Below are 20,642 nucleotides of genomic sequence, written 5' to 3'. Positions count from 1 at the left end.
AACTATTTTCAACATTGATAATGAGAAAATGAGCATATTAGAAAAATCTCTGAAGGATCGTGTGACACTGAAGACTGGAGTAATGATGCAGAAAAATCAGCTTTGCCATCACAGGAATTAATTATATTTTAAAATGTATGTTCAAACAGAAACCAGTTATTTAAAATTGTAATAATATTGATATTATTGATATTAATTTCTAAAATTTCTAAATATAAATTTACTAATATGTTATTAAAATCAAAGGTTGTATTTTTTTAAACATATTTTAACATGCACTGTGAACCTACATGAACAAACAATGAACAGCTGTATTTTTATTGACTAACATTTACAAAGATGAATAAATACCGTAACAAATGTTTTGCTCATTGTTGGTTCATGTTAGTTTATACATTAACTAATGTTAACTAATGAACCTTATTGTAAAGTGTTACCAAACTAATAATAAAAAAGAAAATCATGTGTATATGAGAAAGTGATCAAACATTTTGTATCATTTTGTATTTGTAACAGCCTTCTTACTTTATTCATGATTCCATATAGTAGCATCATGACCGCTAAAGTGGTCAGGCTAAACTCACCCTGCTCTCACTCACCCACATCCTTTTTCATGTTGTGTGAGTTCGTGCCAGCAGTTCTCATGCATGGCTATTCAAATCAGGAGGGATTTAATTGTGATTTAATAGTTGAGCTGCTGGACTAGGGTTAGTTATTCCATGCTGCTCCAATGACACACAGCATTGAATTATTGAGCTCCTAATACTGTTTTCTTTGTGTGTGTGTGTGTGTGTGTGTGTGTGTGTGTGTGTGTGTGTGTGTGTGTGTGTGTGTGTGTGTGTGTGTGTGTGTGTGTGTGTGTGTGTGTGTGTGTGTGTGTGTGTGTGTGTGTGTGTGTGTGTGTGTGTGTGTGTGTGACTCCAGTGACTCCTCCCAGAGTGACACAAGCACTAAGGACTTTTGGCTGAACATGTCTGCATTGACGGCGTACCTCAGGAAGAGCTCTGAGCAGAATCCTACTGCATCCTATTACAACGTGGACATCCTAAAGTACCAGGTTCATAGCTTTCCATTCTGTTACCTCTGGGATAATACTGTTAGTCAATGAATTCTTCAAGAAACACGTGAGTAAAGCTTGTTAGTACTAGCGTTTCTAGTATGCTTGCATATTAGAGCTGCACGATTGAGAATCACAAATTTTTTTTTTTATAGAAATCACGATTCTCCCACGATTCTGAATAGACAACTACACAAAATAAAATGTAATTTACTAGAGGTTAAATGTTAATTGCTGCAGTCTAATTAAAACAATTTAATTAATTTGTGTTATTTAAAAAAGCGGTTTGAATAAATGATTCACCGGCTCACACACTCTTAGTGCTGCATTTGATACTATTGACCACAACATTCTTTTAAATAGATTCAAAAATTATGTTGGCATTAGTGGAATTGCACTAGCATGGTTTAAATCATACTTATCTGACTGTTATCAGTTTGTAGCAGTAAATGAAGAGATGTTTTATCGATCACAAGTTCAGTATGGCATACCACAAGACTAGGACCGTTGCTGTTCACTCTGTACATGTTACCCTTTGGAAATATCATTAGGAAGCATGGCATTAGTTTTCACTGTTATGCTGATGATACTCAGCTCTATATTTCTTCACGCCCTGACGAAACTTACTAATTCACAAAATTAACGGAATGCATAGCTGATATAAAAAACTGAATCACTAGTAATTTCCTACTACTTAATTCTGAAAAAAACAGAGATTCTAATTATTGGACAAAAAACGTCCTCATGTAATAACCTAGAATATTAGTCTCTCTGTTTATCCCGAGTTTTACCGCAGTCCGCCAGATCCAGGCCGCATCCAGATATGATGAAGGACCTGCGCCTGGACACGTCGACAATGCAGTCCTGAAGTGTCAACTAGTCTCTCCCTCTCCTTCCCTTTACCTCTGTACAGATAAAACGCTGTCAAAATAGTTCCGGTTCACATGGATACGCGGAAGCAATAAATAATTCTGTATTATACATTTTTAAGGCCAGACATGTAATTTGTTGAGGTCAAGTTGTAAAGAAAGACTACACGCCAGCGCACATATATATTCAAATATGTGAATATATATGTGAATACGCCGTCAGCGTTTTCACAGGTTTGCGTTTTTAAAGCTTGCGCAGAGATAAAAATTATTATTATTATATATTTTTTTCAGGGCTTGCACCTTGGAACCTATTTCGGGGTTTGCGTTCTCGAGCCGCCAAGCACTGTTGTTGTGCGGGTGAGCGGGCCGGAGCGTGTTAAGGGTTTTCTGTTGATTTTCTGTGTCGTGTGAGCAGCCCCTAAGTGAATAACTAATGATCTTTGAATGATCTTAACTAATTTTAGCTGGACAATAACTTTATTCTAGATCTCCGACAATCCGATACATTAATTTCCTATTATCACTGTAAAGCTGCTTTGAAACAATCTATATTGTTAAAAGCGCTATATAAATGAAGGTGACTTGACTCATAAAGACTCCACTTGGTTCATTACAGGATGAATCAGCATTTTTAAACAAATCTCTTGAATGAATGATTCAATGATATATACTGTATATTTCTTAACTGTCACTTTGGTTAAGAAGTGACAGTACAAACTACTGGTGTAACAGTTTGCGTTAAAAAAAGGAGATTTACTCTATTTTGATCGCTACCATGGACATCAGTGTTTATATCCGAACTATACATTTTAATGACAGTACTTCTGTGATAATTTGAATTATTGTAACACAGAATTGGAAAAGAAAAGACTGTTTGTGAAGCTGTTTTGTATACCAATACATGAACAACTGCTCCCTCTGGGTCAGCGGCAGCGTGAACACAGATTTGAATGTTTGCTGTGATCCTACTTGTGAAAGGTTTAATAGACAGACCAGAATCATCATTTAGAAACAAGAATCGAGATCACAATCTTTTTACGATTAATCGTGCAGCTATTTTGTATATGTACTGTTGATATTTAGTTCGCCTGATTATTGTTGTGTAAATCAGGTTGATAAGCCGTTGTCCTCAGGTGGTGAGCAAAGATCTTTTGGCCCTCCTTTCTCAGGCATGTTCAAATGGTATTCAGTCGACGCCTCTGAACCTCGTGGTATACTGGAAATGTGCCCCTACTACAACAGACCTGCGAGTGGACTACCGATACAACCCAGAGGCCATGCAGCCCCCTGCTGCGCTCACCAACCTACAGGTGTTAGTGCCTGTCAATGGCGGGGTCACCAACATGCAGTCACTCCCCAACGCCATCTGGTGAGTTGGAGGGTGTAGGCACATAAACATACAAACAAACACGCAATATTTTGTGATACAAATAAACACTGAAGTATGGACCCAATCACTGTGATATTAAATTTGTGATTTTACAAAATTTACACTACCTTTCAAAAGTTGGTTTGTTTTTCTCTTGGTCACCGTGACTGCATTTATTTGATCAAAAATACAGTAAAAACATCAATATTGTGAAATATTATTATTATTATTTTAATATATTTTAAAATTTAATTTATTCCTGTTACATTTTACAGTTGTGCTGCTTAATATTTTTGTGGAAACTGATATATTTTTATTTTCAGGATTGTTTTATGAATAATACAAAGTTCAAAAGAACAGCATTTATTTGAAATAAAAGTAAAAGTCACTGTCACTTCTGATCAGTTTAATGCATGCTTGCTGAACAAATGTAGTAATTTCTTAAAAAAAAAAAAAAAATTTAATGACCGGAAATTGTTGAATGATATTGTATGCATAATCTTAGCCACTTCCACAGCTCAGTTTAACAATTTGATTGTTACTGTGTTTTAATTAGGAATGCGGAACAGAGTAAGACATTATGGAAACTGAGTGACCTCTCTGTCAAGTCTGAAAATGAAGGTAAGATAAATACACCATTGTCACTGCTGCATATTATTGTTAAAGTAGCATCTTTGTGCATCTCATATCATTTAAAATAACATTTTCAATGATCATTTGAAATAAAAATATAAACATAAACATAATGTAATTTTTAAAACTAAAAACTTCCTTTAAAAAAAAAAGATTTACGAAACCAAGGTACAAAACAACCTTGTTCTATACTTGTGGGGCAGTTCAATAAAACATCACATGAACAAACAGGAAAATGGGTCTCGTTGCATCCTCTTGTCGGAGAAAGTGTTAACGGCAGTGCGAACTGACGGCGATATCTATGGACTTTTATGGTAATCAGCTACCTTAGCTAGTCCTTTTAATTGTTGGTGTTTTATTCTATTTAAATGTTAGTGAGAAGAAAACTAAAATAAAATTAGATATCAACCTGCATATGCGATGGACATCGGTAATGCTCATCTTTGCTCGCTCCTTTGAAGGTTTCTCGAGTAAAAAAAGGAACTATATTTCTATATTTAACGAATCGCATACAAAAGACCTGAACCGGAAGCGATGCGACCTGTTTTACAGAATGAGGACCTGCATTGGACTCAAAAGTAAACACTCAGCTTGTAATAAAGTGCATTACAGGGCTGTTTCTCATTTCCCATGCAAATAGTGGAATTTATATTAGAGCTTTAAAGGCAAAATGAATTGGAAAATGGTCTAAATCTATTTTTCGATTTTGCCACAGTGTAATTTTGTGTTGTAATGTAAAGATGAAAAAGTCCTCTGACACAAAGTACTTCAATGTTGACTGTGTGTGTGTGTGTGTGTGTGTGTGTGTGTGTGTGTGTGTGTGTGTGTGTATGTGTCAGGCTCTGGTTCTTTGAGGGCAAAGTTTGAGCTGTCTGATGGTCCATCCATCCCTGCCACCCTGGCTGTTCAGTTCTTCAGCGAGGGCAGCACTCTGTCTGGTGTAGATATGGAACTAGTTGGCTCCGGTTACCGGCTCTCCCTCAATAAGAAGAGATTCGCCAGTGGTAAGAATGATTTTGGACTTCACCAAAGCATCAGATACACTATCACCAGAAGATTTTATGATTTGATTGACATCATAATGTTATTATAATAGTTTATATCTCAAGAGTTTTCAGTCAAGAGTCTTTTCAAAGTAGTTTTGTCTTTGAAATGGCAGAGCTGTCAAGAGATACATGTCAATATGTGTTTGTTTACATTCACAGGCCGCTATATGGCTGACTGCTGAGATCTGAGGTCCGCTCTCAAATGCAGGGAATCTGGAGGTTGATTTCTGTTCATTCATTAATTCTGTCACTGGTTCTCAATGATATTTATGGAGGATTGTTAGAGAGGATGGAAAAAGGGGGCTGTCTGGGTGAAAGCCTCTCATGCTTCTGTTTCCTCTCTGCGTTCTGAACGATCCAGTTCCAGTGAAGCACCTTTCTGGAGATTCGAGATTTTTATACTACACGCTAACGTAGCACTGAGTATCAAACACTGTGTACAAAGAAAAATAAAAAAAAAGAAAAGAAAGGAGGAGGAATGTCAGGATACTGGCGAATGATATCATTAATCTTTAATCTTTGATACTTTTTGATCTATTCAGACTTTTATAAAGTCAGAACGGTAGGGTATGTTATTTTGATATGTATAGTTAACAATTTGTAATATGAATTATATGTGTATAAACATAAAGCATATCTAAACGAAAAAGGACAAAAAAAAAACTGCACTAACAATCTTTCTGGATATTTGTTGAGCATTCATTTCTCCATTTGTATTCACAATGTCTGTCAGTCAATCACAATGACAATGAGGAGAACAAAAGGAGGGGAAAAAAACAATGAAAAAGGAGAGACAGGAGAAAATGCCTCAGCAATAGATCACTTCATGCTCACAAGAACGCCTTACTTGTCTAGACTGCCATGGTCTTTCTCATAGCTGAGCATTGCACATTCGTCTGCTAAATTCAATTATTTTCAGTTTTATTTTTTTCTTTCAGTTTTTTTAATTATTATTATGAATGTGCAATGAATTTAGAAGCTTTCAAAATTACATTTTTGGATTGTTTTTACAGTTTAGTGCCATTTTCACTTTAACATTGTTAAGAGAACCTACTGGTTAGTTGTGTGTCTTGCTCAACAGCAAAGGAAACGTATATACACTGACCTCAGTGCCTCTTTACTTAAAATAATTGCATGTTTAAGTCTAAAAGAACACGTTTTCCCCATTTGTTTTCCTCTTCCTTCATTTTTTAAGTGCCAGTTCAGTTCTTTATGCTTCCTAATGGGATATTGAAGGGAAAACACTGCCTAAACTTTAGCCTTTGTCCTTCAAACAGTTCACTGCAAAGCATGCGCTGTTCCCGTTATAGACATCATCCAAAAGTTTTCTGTAAACTCAGGACTTATAGATGGAATATTTTGAAATCTGAGCAGAAATAATACCAAAATACCCAGCGAAAGAATTCACTGTGAGATTATTCTAATTACACACACTGACCTGAGTATTTGGAGGGATCCTTGTTGATAAGCAGACCAAAACGTTTTGAATATTAGCATATTAAGATGAATTATGAACATGCATGAACCAAATTTTTAAGTAAATGTAATTTGAAGGGACACGGTATATATGTTTTCACCAAATGTGCCATCACGTCCGTTTTTTTGTGAATAATCACCTGAACACGTTAGTTTCTTAAAATTGCTTTGAGCAAGTTTGCCAAATACCGATCAAAGCACAATGAGCCAATGGAAGTTACGGGGAAGAATAAATGTCCAGTGTCCCAGTTTCCCCACTGCCAGTGCCACGCATTGATTTGAACTCTTTTATCTCTTAAATATTTCATTAGTTTTGTCCCACAGCAGTTCACCATCATCTTAGAGTTTTCTCCATTTAGTCTTTATTTCTCAATTTGAGCTGGAAGCCAGTGGTGAGCATTCACAGTGCTTTAAGGGGGTCTGTCTCCCATACAAGGGCTATTTGCCTTGTCCTCTGTGGAGGACCACGTCTCCAAGGGCTAACCCAATCCCAGCCATAGCAGACACCATTTGTACCTTAAAATGAAAAACACTAAACACTAAAAGCCAACAATGAAGGATCTTCATGAATCTGAAAACAATGACGTTGTTTTCACCAGGAACTTTTTACTCTTTGATAGCAGCCTAAGAGTTTTGTGAAGTAACAACGTAAAGATTTTATATTAAAAATTCTCACTGTCTTTGTGTACATTTTTTAAAAATATTTGTGCTTTTAATTCAGTTGTTTTCAGTATGGAATGTGGTGTTGGTGTCAGTACAGAGGCAGAAATCAACTGGCGAACATCCGGGTCAATGTAGCATCCAAATACAATACAATATTGGTTTCTTCAAGTGAATATGAACTAATTGTGTAGTTAGCGAGCTGGTTCTTGCTGCCTCTACAGCCATCACGTCAATATTCAGTCATTATTGAACATTTAAAGAAAAAAAAGTCTCTTTTATTTCTTCCTTTTTATCTCCACATTCAATGGCATGTTAAACCATTTGTGTGAATGTTTTTTTTCTCACCTAATGTAAATTTTGACAAATATTTCCACCATGTTTCTCTGCTTTATGACGCTCTGTGTCAGTAATAAATGTGTAATATATAAAGCTATACAAATATAAGAAATACTACAGAAATCTAACTTGTCTGTCTGTTTTTTTTCGTTTGAATATCTATTCAGAAATTATGTTTTCAAAATTTCAGTTCAATTTTCAACCAATTATACCTCCTGTTGTCAAGTCAAGATGACCTTCATCTTCAAGAAAATTAGTAGCTTATTACCTTTCATCCGAGTCATTTTAGACAAATGCTGGTCTGTGATGATTGAACTTTTTTTTCATATGTGCACCCTAATTTCTCCGTTTCGCCATTTAACTTAACTTAATTTAAGCCTGAAGTTGAAATCCGAAGACAATTTGTACATTCCCCCAATAGGTTTACACATTGACCTCTTGAAAACCTTGTGTATATCTGATTACTTATAGTACTAAATGAATTTTCAGAGCTCATACCTATTCTGATAACTGAGTGCTACAGACAGCTTATAGTACTGATTTATTTCCATGTATTTGTGCATTTTTCATGCACTTGATGGTTGATTTCTAGTTTGGAAAGAGTATGGATAGATTTAACGATAAGGCAATTCAACATTCAGATGTTTACACAGTCATGCTTCTGAACACATCTGCTGCACTTCCAGTGCTCCTTGCAAAGTGAAATAAAACTTACCCACATGTGCTAGCCATTCGGCTTTCTTACACACCTCGTGTGTGTCTTTTATGTGTTTACGTAGCCTATGTGTCAGGGTTGGAGACCCCTTCATGAACCCTTTAGGAAAAGTCCTCTGCACGCTTCACAGTTCCATCTACATCAGACCTGCTTAATCCTGATTACACCACTTGATCTGGATTGAATGCTGTTTAGACACCTGTATAACAATAATTCTCAGTCCTGTGTGTGTGTGCGCGCGCGCGCGATTGTCCTCTCCATTTGTCTATAGTTATTTTGGTGCGTAACAGACAAGATTCTTTTCAGTGACTGTTTCTGCAGGCTACATCTTTACGCCAGTAGTTGGCAACAAGCCCGGGACACACCAAACCGACGCCAAAGAACTAGCGCTGATGAAAGCCGCCTCGCCTTCGTCGGGGGAAAAAGCCATATGATGTCTATGGAAAAAGCTGCACTTGAACACACCGAGAGAACTAACTTACAGGCGACTGTCAGTGTCAGCTAGAATACGCGTTCTGCGCCTGCGTGTAAATGAGACAACTGTCTATTTCTGCTGATATTTTCATCTATATTCGTCATTCAAAAAGTAGTAGTTCACAACACAACGACATTTAAAAAGCAAACATAAGTTCACAACTCAACGAAATTAAGCCACAACAACGGAAAATGTACAACACAACGGAAATGCTCCCGACCACTAGAGGGCTCTCGGAGTCGGACAACTTGTTTTCCTTACCACTGTTCTACAATGTTCTACCGTGAAAGTGATTCCAACGGTAACGATATTTCCTCTGTGTTGTTATCGTTATAGCTGCGGTGTCATCGACCATAATCTTATAGAATTAGAACAGATTTCGATGGCTTCAAGCCAACTGAACTGGCATCTAAAATGTAAGTTGCTTAATACCATTTTGTTTTGTTTATTTAACTGTTTTATAAAAACAATATCAGGTTAGCAGTCGTGTTGTTGGTCTAAATATCCGGGACAACATCGAAATTAATTTAGTAGGCTACTTAATCTGATGTGGTGGTTAGTTAGTGTATAATCTTTTAGAGACTTATTCTACTATGCTGCAAAATAGGCTGCCTCCACTCTAGATCAACACCAGTCGATGCACAGTCGATCAGTCACTCAAAGTGATACATATTAAAGATATTAAACTCTACCTAGAAGGTTAAAGAGGAGAGGGTCTTTCGGCTCTTTAGCTAACTGATTTCAAATGTTCTTTGGATGTTGTCACAGGCTGTGTTTTTGCAGAGACTCTGTGGGGTAATAGAGTTGAGTTATTAAAGAAGGAGAGAGCAGGAGCAGCATCACTTACGTTTATGCTCCATTACAGAATGACATGGCCTTTTGATCCAACGCCCCCCTCTTCAGTATGAGCAAAACCATCTGAGCAAACACACTAGCTGGACCTTCATAACTTAAAAATGTGTTTGCTTTTCTCCTCCATCTCATACTGTTCCCCTCATTTACTCCTCTTTAATCCTTTGGCTTCTCTTTCTCTCTCTCTCTCCATCTTTCCACGTTTCCACCCGCACCCATCTACTGACTGTATTCTGTTTATTTTCTTCTCTCCTCCATTCTAAGAACATCTATCCTCCTGTATCATCTCTTTTCTCTCTTCCTCCTCTTCTAACCACACCTAATATCATTCTTGATCTCCATCCACATGTGCCGGCTCCTCCCTCTCTTCAGCCTTTGGTAGGTCTCCCAAAACAACAGTGCAACGAGGAGCTCGCTTATACCATTTGAAATCCTTCAAATTCTCCAGACACTCATATTTCACCCTCTAGAATCCATATGATGAAAGATGTTTTAATAGAAATCTTGTTTCAGTACCATGTCATCTGTCCAGTGACATCTCTGCAACTCGTAATGCTTTCACTTCTAATTCTAGGCTCTGTTGACTCATTGAGGTGATTATTGAAGCCATGGAGCCTCACCGGTGCTGCGATGGCTAATAGACCTTATTCAGAGTAGCGCCATGATGACAGGTATGAAAGCGAGGCTGTGAGGGATAGACGTCCGCTGTAAAAGGCTGTATAAAGCTCCTACATCACTTATAATTTTCCACAGCTCATGTTATCCAGAGTCTTTTGTCTGCAGAAATTTCTTGGAAAGATATTTTTGCAGTGTTTCGTAAATCGTCAGCAGAACAATCCAAAAACACATTAAATAACAGTATAATCTACTGAAGAGATGCATGTCTATCCCTCACAGCCTTGCTTTGTTTCCAAGATGGCGCTGCTGTGAATAAGTTCTATAAGTCCTCAAGTAAATGAGATGAATCTGGACATGGGAAGAACTGTTGAATTTGATGAGGTTTGCGTGTGTTTATTTGGGGCCCAAATTGTTCCCAAAAGTGAGATAAAGCAATCACAGTAGACTTTCAGTATGTGAAATTACTTTAGGCTTCTCTGCAACATATAGATCCTCTGTTGCTCACTAGATATCTATGATTTGTTCCAATTTAAATAGCTGTAAATGTGAGTATTGTATGCGTGTACCTACTTAACTATGTTTTGGGGAAAAATATGTACCCAGAAGTGAGTTAAAGTGCCCCTATAATACTTTTTTGAATATTTCCTTTCATGCAGTGTGAAATATAGCTGTTTGTGAATGTAAAAGGTCTGCAAAGTTTTAAAGATAAAAGTGCACAACAAATAAAATTATTGTATCCTAAAAGAAAGAATCCATTCTGCCGAAATGAGTCGTCAGCTTCTGATCTTTATTGGATGCCCACGAACAACCTCTACTTTGACCTGCCTTCAATCACTGAAGTTAGCTGTCGACATGTCAAGAAGATGCTGTTTTCTGAGCTGCCAAAGCAAATCCTCTTTACATGCCCTTCCAAAGGACGAGGACTCAGGCTCAAACTGATACAGTAAAACCGACGCCGTTGTTACTGTACATATCACTGTGTATCAAGTGCTGATGAAGCCTCCGGAGCTGAAATTCAGATATGGTAATGGCCGTACTGACCAATCAGAGGAGAGCAGGCTCCGGAAAGGAGGGGTTTAGAGAGACTGAGTCCTTCATCGAGCCGTTTCAGACACTGTGAGAAAAGAGTTGATACCACAATGTATATTATGAGAAAATGTAAGTTTTTTTTTACAGTGGATGCATGTAAACCAAAACAAAGTTAGGGACCTTTAAAATAGCATAATAGTGGCACTTTAAATCATCCTAATTTGTGAAAACAGGATAAAAAATTAAGTAAATATATATATTTTTTTATTAATTGTAAAAATGCAGAAAGTTTTCTGTTAGAGTTACGGCGTGGGTTAGGGTTAGTCTATGGAATGACCCCATTTAGATTTAACGTAAGCAAAGGGATGTGTGTGTGTCTGTGAGAGAGAGAGAATAGGTAGAATAGCTTTCAATCTGTTCGAGATTTATTATGATTGATTATTGTTTTCTTCCAGGATTATAAAGTTCATTTGGAACCAAAGTACCAGGTTTATACAATGAGTGCTTTTGATGATGAAATAATCAATGAATTTGACACTGCAAATTTAGTATATTCACCGTTTGTTTGAGACTGATGCAGTTAGATATCTTGTCCTGTATTATGCCTGAATGTTTTAACTCTACACTAAATATAGTGAAATGTGTATACAACAGACACATAAAGACATTTGTAGTGGTGCTCTCACTATTTGAAAGGCTCATAAAATAGCTAAAATCATGTCACAACGCAACCATAATGCTGAGTGTGAATGTTTGTTTGACCTGTGCATGTTTGGATACTAAATTTCACTCTCTTTTTTTTTACAGGCTGACAGATACAGTTGTCCATCTACTGCCTGGCTTTTACTGTGATCATTGTGATTGGTTCCCTTCAGTTACTCAGCAGCAGCATTTGTTTCTCTCCTTGTGTTTATCTCCCCCCTCCTATCCTGTTTTTGCCTCTATGCAATGCATGTTGGTTCAAAATCAGATTGGTGAACGGGCGCGTAAAACTGTTCCTCCATTCTGAGAAAAAGAGAAATGGTACATGAAAGCTCAGAGCAGTGGAAGGATGGAACAATGGGCGGACAGGAGAAAGGCAGGTTGGAGGGAATGAGAGATGTGAGAGAGAATAGGCTTTCGTGCCTGGCGAGCAGAACCACGTCATGGGCAATTTGTCACAAGGTCGGGGGCCATGATGGAGGATGGCGACATCTTAACTCCCATGGAGCAGCCCCCACAGTGTCTACTATAATATCTGCCAGCCAAAGATGAGGTAATATTGCTTGCACCAGATCACACCAAAAATATCTAGGCTTTGTGTCCTGTATTGCAGAGAATCATATCTAATCACATAGCATGGCGCTATGGAATAATTGATTCCAAGTGAACAACTGCAGCATTCAGTAATATTTTCCGTCATCCATGGCAACTTTGTATATCAGACTGTAACTGAAACTGCTGCCACTTTCACGTCTCATGTGTTACACAATGGACACCCTCTCTTGTTTAATTTCAGACACAACTGGCAGTATTTTGCGTCTTCGTTCTTGATTAGTGAAAATCACTTCAGAGTACTTCAGCGTTAATATTACTGTAATATAGTGTTCATCTTGGCTGATTGTTTTGCACAGTGTAATTCACTTTTTTTGTCTTAGCATGTTCTGTCAGATAAAATAATACATTTAAAAATATTAATATTGAAATATTTAATGCCAGGCCCGGCACCACAAGGGGCAAAAGGGGGCATTGTCCCCTTAGTGTCAATTGGTTCCCCCTCTACCCCCGAAACATGATCGATTTTTAACCCTTTTATGCGTACAATCACACCAGTATGATTAGAACGTTCAATGCGTCATGTGATCAAATTCTAAATTCAAATGGGCTTTCATTCTTTGGCTGACACTGAATCAGAAACAGACGCGCTCAGCGCTTTTGAAATGCTATATCACAACTATTCAGTGTTTTCAACCACTTAATGTTTATTTTTAGGTTTCAGACATTTAAATAGACATTTAAATAAAAAAAATAAAAAAACACTTATAGTTTGTTAAATACTCACAGAGTCTATGGAAGTGTGTTGTGATGTTATTTCCATCAAGAGGTGCATCCATTTTTGGTCAAGATCTTGTATTGACAATGTAAAGTAAAGTCTCCTCCAGCACATTTCAAAGACTTTCAATAAATTTAAGGTCTGGACTCAGAGGTGCCAATTCATGTGTGAAAATTATTTTTCATGCTCCCTCCCAACCATCAAAATTTGAATGGATCTTGGCTTTGTCATCCTGGAATATAGCCATGATGCATTTTCCTACATGGTTGTTTAAGAAATGAAAAGCTACACACTCCATCAATTAGGGTTAGAAGAACTGTTGCCAAACATATAACATGCTAGAAACATAATAATCACTGCAATAATGATCCAATTATTGGTTGTGGAGGATTTACGTGACAATGGCATGAAGCAACATTCTGCCTCACTGAGATGAAGGGGTGGTCAGAGCGAGAGAGAGAGAGAGAGAGAGGGAGGAATAGAGAGAGTGTGTGTGCAATGGAATCCTATTAAGGCCCCTCTTGTGATTGCAGATGCGCTTTTCCCATTGGAGGACGTGGATGCTCATGCAACCTAGCGTGCGATCAGGATATTGTGCTGCATATGAACCACTGGAAGGAGGAGGGGAGACTAGGTAAATTAGGATGAGAGGAATCTAAAGTAAGCCACAATTGCAAATATTAAAAGATTTAATTTGGTGGCTAATCATTTAAAGCTGAATGAAGAAATGCGTTACCAAGGTTTGTTAATGTTTGCACAATACTGAGACAATGTAGTCTCTATACTAATAATTAATCTAGTGCAGGGTTATATGAAGACGTTCTCTACTTTTGTTTTGTCACTGCATCCAATGCAAATAACTAGCAGCTAGTGAGGATCAAAATGGGACGAATCAAACAAAGACTTACCGGGAGGTTGTCCAAAGCATTCACACTGACAGTATTTGAGCTTTGCGAATGCCAAGATATAATTTAAGCAGACCTATCCTACACACACACACACACACACACCAGCACACACATTTGTTATTACCATGCATACTACACACTCTGTGATCACAAAGAGAGCGACAGAGAGAAAGAGGAAATGTTCTCCTCATAAATATTTGGACTCGGCTTAATTGAAAGAGTGTGTCCGGCCCAAAATCTGGGCTGATTTTAAACATTCTTGTGCTGGAATCTATTCTCTTCCTAAATGTGTCTCAGGTGTCTCCTCAAGCTTTGGAAGTCTTCAGCATGGGACAGTTCTGACATACTGCTTGATCTTCATGAAGAGCTAGAAGAATTTAGCTCAATACTCACAATTCTTATTTCTAAAAAACATGATTGAGGTGTAAATGATTGGCATTTAAAGCTCCAGCTGAATTGTAGTGCGTCTCTAGTTCAGTTCAGTGAGTTGCAAAATGCACAATATCACATTTTCTTTCACCATCAGGAGATTCAAACCATACTGGTGTCTTGAGCCAGTATGGGTCAATTTTCACTTGCAAATTTGATTCATATTCCACTCCACGACAACAGGTAAACAATGGACTGTGAACAAGTCTGTAATAAAACATGCCATATGCATATGAGTTCAGTAGTGAGAAATAAATATTTTTTTTTATACATATACTGTAATTCTTATGTAATTTTCCAATAGTTAAAATATTACAAATGTTTTTGTGAGGTAAATGCGTCATCAAAGTTTAGTGACAGTTTGTGTTTTTAGTGAACTGGATTTTAGTTGAAATTTGCAAGGTCATGCGCTGCTCTGAGTAAAACATTGTTTTGATAAATAAATCCATTAGGACTCCGGATGCGGCTTTGAAAAAGTAAAAGTGATGCAGAATTAATTTGATATTGTTTAAAACAAAGCTTTTTTTTTATCTCTCTCTATGTTCTGGCCCATTTAAGGAAGCTCCTATTGCAGTGTAACTGCATGATTCCCCTGTGTTTGAAAAGTTGTGTGCAAAAAGGAAGAAACTTTTATAGTTCATTGATTAAAAAAAGTATTTTCCTCTTGCCATAGACTTTGCTCTTTTGATTTTGGTGATACATTAATGGAATGTTTCACCCAAAAGTGAACATTCTGTGATCTTTGATCATTTACTTTCTTTCTTTTGTGGATCACAATAGAAGATATTTTCAAACATGTCTTTATGCGTTTTAAGTTGGGGGTCACGTGTTTTTTTGGACAGCTTCACACTACATAATCAAGTTTGACTGATCTATTTATTCTATAGAAAGGGCAGTTCATTTGGTATTAATTTTTTTTCTTTTTAAGACTTGGTTTGGACCTGCGAATTTCCTTCATGTCTCCTGTCATGCAACACAGAGATTACACATTCACGCACCAATATGATGACTGAGTGTTGAAATTTCCAGCATAGCAGTAATGATCTGTTACCTGTTAACTAAGCTTCTGAGCCAATGTCCAAAATAGCTTAACAAAGTTCTTAAAAGATCCTCCAGGCACAGATGAGTGAATATTCCTCAGACAAGTGTCTCAATCCTTCAGCCACCATACAAAATCAGTGCAGTTCTGGCCAGATGAGACATTACAGCGTTCTAGATCTTTGGAAGAACATAGCGGAAAGTAGGAATCAGGGGACAAACCCTCTTGCCGAGCCAAGTGATGCAGTACCTGCTGGTGTTTGTAATTCCATCTCAAACAGCACCCAGAGTCCAAGTGATGCCCCTGTGAATGTTGTCTCTTTGATGACCAGCCAGCCACCGACCTCTTCAGACAGTCAAGTGTCAGATGGAGACAAAGCTGGTGTCACACTACTGTTCTCTGGAGTCTTCTTGGGCCTGGTTGGCATGACATTCACGGCTATGGGGTGGACAAATTACAATGCCAGTCACAGCTACGAGTGGACGCGGCTTCTGGGGCCCGTTCTGCTGTCGGTAGGAGGTGCGTTCGTGCTCATAAGCATCTGCAAGTTCCGAATGCTCTACTGCCTGAACTGCAAACAGAATGATGGGGAGAGAACACCTCAAATGGACCCTCTGCCGCCCCTTTCAGGACCATCGTTTGTCTTTACTAGATTCAATCAGCCCATTACCTTCCACAGGGCCACTGTGGTCCAGTACATCCCACCACCGTACACCTCTGTAGTACCTGACCAAAGTCTTGGCCCTGTTAATGGTTTGCATTCCAGTCACCAGCCATTAGCAGTCACAGTGAGCACACCGCCACAGTATTACAACGTGCATCCCATGGAAAACCCCGGCTTTATTTCCGATGAATACGACAACGCCACAGCAGAGCAAAGGGGAAACAGGTATGATGATGAATACTGATGGGTGGTGTACATTAGATTAATTTAGATTCATCTAGATACATCTAGAAACTGCCTTAATATCAGCTTAAGATGATTTTTTTTAATGACTAGTCACTTTTTAGTTGTATCTAAAGAGATATTGTAAAGAACATTAAACATTGAAGGCTAAAATCACTGTAACCAATACTGTAGATTAGTTTTGGAATGTAATATCTAGGCTACATTTTAAGAAATTGTATGTGTGAACTCTTTAGTCTTATGTGCATGGTACAAACTAATCAGTGAAGTTTTAATAAATCATTCGGCTGTAAGAATTCAGATGGAACGCAGTTAAATTTGCAATTGTATTTAAAAGCTCAGGGGAGAACTGGAGTAACTTTAGTTAACTTAATTACGAAGTTTAACTAAAAGAGCTGAAATCCCTATCGTACATGAGCGTGTAAAATATAAAGGATTAAGATAAAAAACTTATTGAACTTAAGCTATAACTTTACATCTGGTTTAATTCGATGTACGATCATGTTAATTGATGTTAAATGACAGGGAGTAGCCTATAGGAATGGAAATGGGTTAGTTGGGGATGACCTAATTATTTTAAACGAGTAAATGTATTAACCACAATTTTAAAAAAAAAATGTTTGCACAAAATTATGTGATTTAAATGTCTATTTTCTATTGGTGTTACGATTCTTAAGAAGAAGAAAAAAAGGTTGCTATAAAATCCGTCACTGGGGCGGTAACATTTCAAAAGGGCGCCTACTGATAAGTAGCCTATACCGTTAAGGTAGCTGTACAATTTTGGTACAAATGTGAACCTTTATATTCATATGTAAAAGTACTAATTCTCATAATTGTCTGATAGAAATAAGCATTATAGTAAAGTTTTTAGTGTACCCTTTGAACGGGTACTGCTGCCCCAATGACGGCTTATTTAAAACTAGCCTACACACGAAACTGAGTTACAGACGACGTAAACACAACGTGTCACAACACTAACCGGTCTGCTCTAAAATATAATGCAACACATATATAGGCTAAAATAACGTAAAACAAAGCAGCTAAGCACCTTTGGGTTATTTTTTGCTCAAAATACTAAGGGCTGGCTGCTGGCATAAGTGGATTATTTGACATTTGCTGGTTTCGTTGCAGGAATCACGGCGTCCCAAAGGAAGAGGAAAAGAGGAAAGCGAGTACAGCAGGGAGCGATTCCTCTCCACCTGCTTACGAGGAGCTTTTTGACAATTAGTTGTTACATTATGTTGTAAAAAAAACTGAGTCTGAATTGTTCATATTTTAAAAATGTAAGACATTTAATATAGTGACTGAGATTTCCATGTTTGAAAAATATAGCTTTCCCTTTACTGCAGTTTCAATGTATACAAATTATTTTATACACATGATGTTTGCAGTCTTATACTGAGCTCACTAGTGTCCTCTTCATGGCACACGTGAGCGTCCGGTGAGGGCCACATGGGGGCAGAAAGAGTAAGACAAAGTTCCTATTTCAGCAACAATGTGGAAGGTGGTGTATTTCCTTTTTTGTGTGCATTCGTTTTAATAACTGAAAGTTTGACAAATAACTTTAATCGCTTAATCCCTATACCAACTGCCTTAACCGCAAAACATTGTCTATAGTGAACGAGGATGACTGTGATCTGTGAACCTGCTAGCCTTTAACTGGAAGGGCATGTATGTCATTTTAGGAAATATGAAGCTATATATTTGTTTATATTCTATTGTTATGGGTCGATAAGATATCAACTTAAAACAAGAGAAGAGAAGAAAACTTAATCGATTTGAAGTATAAAACCTCATCATTTGCTATTGGCCTACTTAAAAAGTAGCCAACCCTGCAAAAAAAAATCTAAATCAACAAAACTTTTGAGCTATTAAAATAATGTTCGAGCAATGTGAAAGGTTTTTTTTATCTTCTTTTACAGCTCATTATATGTTTATTAATTATGTTTGCATACTTTTTGAGTCAAATTCGTTAACCTTGTAGAATTCCGCCTGCATGCATGCTTTGTATCAAACTTAAATAATTTGGATTTAATTATAATATATTGGATTGGATTTGGATTTAATATTAATAATTTTCTACTAAAAATAAGGTTCATTAAAAAATCTACAACTTATCCCTAAACGGTCCAATATACATGCTGTACACTCGAAATAGTGGGCATACATCTAAATTTTATTTTAAAATGTTGTTATTTTATATTGGTAAAATAACAATTTATTGTAGTTTAAAATACTTATATGCCATCACCACCTTCTGCCTTCGTTTAATTTAAAACTTTTTCATTCAGAATGGCAAACGGGGAGGGAAATTTTATAGGCAAAAACATAGCTCTGTGTGTGTGTGTGTGTGTGTGTGTGTGTGTGTGTGTGTGTGTGTGTGTGTGTGTGTGTGTGTGTGTGTGTGTGCGTGCGTGCGTGCGCGCGCTCTTCACAATATTTTAAAATGTCTCATTTTGTGTGATCTTTGGTATAGTAGCTTTGATATGGCTTAGAAAGTACAACCCTACCCTTCTGTTCAGACGAAATATTTAGTTTTTTTTTTTTTTTATAAAATTATTAAACATAAAACCCTGCTTTTTCAAATGATCTATCATTTCCCTTTTGTATAAAACAGAAATTTTAGTTTCTTCAATTTTGTTCCATAAATCCTTTTTTTTTCTTTGGTTTCTTTTGTTTGTATTGTAGACTTTACCCAAGATATTGGCGTTTAAATTTAGAATTGCAAATGTTATTTTAAACTAAACATCTTGGGTCATAGCGTTTCATAACGTGTGTCAACTGACATTTAAACTCATGAAAACCGGATTTTACATTGAACAAATAGTTAAATGAGTACCACAACATTTTTTTCATAAACTTGGGTGTATTGTTTGGATACTTTTATTCAGAATGTACAAAGGGCAAAAGGCAAATATACAAATACACTTTCTAAACAAGAATAACTGAGGAGTTGCAACCGGTACTTTCCGCGTAGGTGCTTTTAACATTTGCCATCTCTGCCTCAAGAGTGTAACAGCATCTGCTCATACAACCTTCCTTCGTTAAATGGGATTGAATGGCCAATTCGGGTACTGCTCAAGGAGGTCTATTAAACAGGCCATGGGAAATGCCTCAAACTAAGACTCAAGCGTCTGTGCTTGTCTGTTGCGAACGTGGTTTATATAAATTCAGCTTAGGACACGTTTTTGCCATTGACATTGCTGTTATCCCAATTAACATTTGCTACCAAAATGATGTGCTTAATCCTTTTTCTTTGCTTTTTTTACAAGCTTGCTTGGGTAAATTATGAGGTTGCATTTTATTTAAGAAAGAAAAGTGACGAACACAATTTCCGGTCCAGTGCTGAGTTTACTTTTAAGCCTACTCTCCAAAGCCCCTGCTGAGTCGTCTGAAATCAGTGTCCAACATTTTAATATCGAAATATTCATTTTATGAGTGGAGCGCCTGATAGAAAAGAATGAATGAATAAACAAATAATAAGGCAGCACGAAAAATTCTATTAATTTTTTTTTTCTTGTTGTAAATGTTGACATTTATACAATTACTGTCTCCACTGTTTTCAAAGTTATAACTAAGGCTGGCTAAACTGGCTGCATGTATCTTTTTACGATTGGTTATAATCTATAAATTGGCTGACTTTAAACAGTTAAAATTGTTCCCAAAAAGCAAAATTGCTTTCCAATACATTTTTAAACATTGTCCCAGAATTTGTATTGTGCCTTTTTATCGAGACCGCAGTGCAATGTGAATTTCATTAATTTCACTGCGCAGTAAATCGCGGGTGGCCGACAGCGCTCATTATTGGAGAGCACCGCTTTATTTATTACAGAACAAGTCTAACGTCTTAACTTGTCCAGATTAACCAGGAGGAAAGTGAATGCACAACCATACGGGTTGCTCCACTGGCTGTCTGAATTTTAGAGCAACATGATGACACAGCTTTCAATATCTCACGCCACATTTACACTGTAACTGCAAAGGTGTCACGGATGCGCTTCTGAAGTGGCATTTAGGTGTCTTTACACAGGCTCAAAGGTGGCATAAGTGCATTTACTTAGCAATTTAAACTTTTATTCTAAGGGCTGAGATGGGTCAGAGCAGGCATATTTTTTGTCTGGCTTTTATGCAACATTAGTCTACACAAAATTATAGAGCAGCTTTAACTCTGCTGTATAAAGAAGCC

The 20,642-nt window shown here is 37.2% G+C and overlaps 2 protein-coding genes across 6 annotated transcripts in view; both read left to right on the top strand.

Annotated features, from left to right (window-relative positions):
- Positions 1-7,572, top strand: part of fcho2 (FCH and mu domain containing endocytic adaptor 2) — a 48,411-nt gene extending 40,839 nt beyond the window's left edge. For all 4 annotated transcript variants that reach the window (XM_081366437.1, XM_081366436.1, XM_081366435.1 and 1 more), the window contains 5 exons: positions 925-1,057; positions 3,099-3,298; positions 3,855-3,919; positions 4,771-4,935; positions 5,137-7,572. In XM_081366437.1, the coding sequence (XP_081222563.1) occupies positions 925-1,057; positions 3,099-3,298; positions 3,855-3,919; positions 4,771-4,935; positions 5,137-5,159 (586 nt within the window). In that variant the 3' untranslated portion in view covers positions 5,160-7,572. The remainder of the gene's footprint in view (positions 1-924; positions 1,058-3,098; positions 3,299-3,854; positions 3,920-4,770; positions 4,936-5,136) is intronic.
- Positions 7,573-8,914: 1,342 nt separating this feature from the next.
- Positions 8,915-17,803, top strand: tmem174 (transmembrane protein 174). Of its 2 annotated transcripts, none has more exons than XM_081365317.1 (5): positions 8,915-9,058; positions 11,949-12,396; positions 13,707-13,807; positions 15,830-16,438; positions 17,588-17,803. In XM_081365317.1, the coding sequence occupies exons 3-5, from the start codon at positions 13,707-13,709 to the stop codon at positions 17,682-17,684; spliced, it is 807 nt and encodes a 268-aa protein (XP_081221443.1). In that variant the 5' UTR covers positions 8,915-9,058; positions 11,949-12,396; the 3' UTR covers positions 17,685-17,803. The 2 variants fall into 2 exon arrangements, with proteins under 2 accessions (XP_081221443.1, XP_081221442.1); XM_081365316.1 differs by having other exon boundaries at positions 8,923-9,058; positions 15,439-16,438.
- Positions 17,804-20,642: the final 2,839 nt, after the last annotated feature.

This window comes from Scardinius erythrophthalmus (genome assembly GCF_964197995.2).
Source record: "Scardinius erythrophthalmus genome assembly, chromosome: 5".
Lineage (NCBI taxonomy): Eukaryota > Metazoa > Chordata > Actinopteri > Cypriniformes > Leuciscidae > Scardinius > Scardinius erythrophthalmus.
Note: the sequence above shows the minus strand (reverse complement) of the source record. Positions and strands in the feature narration are given on the sequence as shown.

Bases quoted from the DNA above. Each gene is read 5' to 3' on its own strand.
- tmem174 (XM_081365316.1), top strand. From the start codon at position 15,633: ATGAGTGAATATTCCTCAGACAAGTGTCTCAATCCTTCAGCCACCATA. The intron at 16,439-17,587 runs GTATGATGATGA...GTTTCGTTGCAG, and splicing joins GCAGAGCAAAGGGGAAACAG to GAATCACGGCGTCCCAAAGG.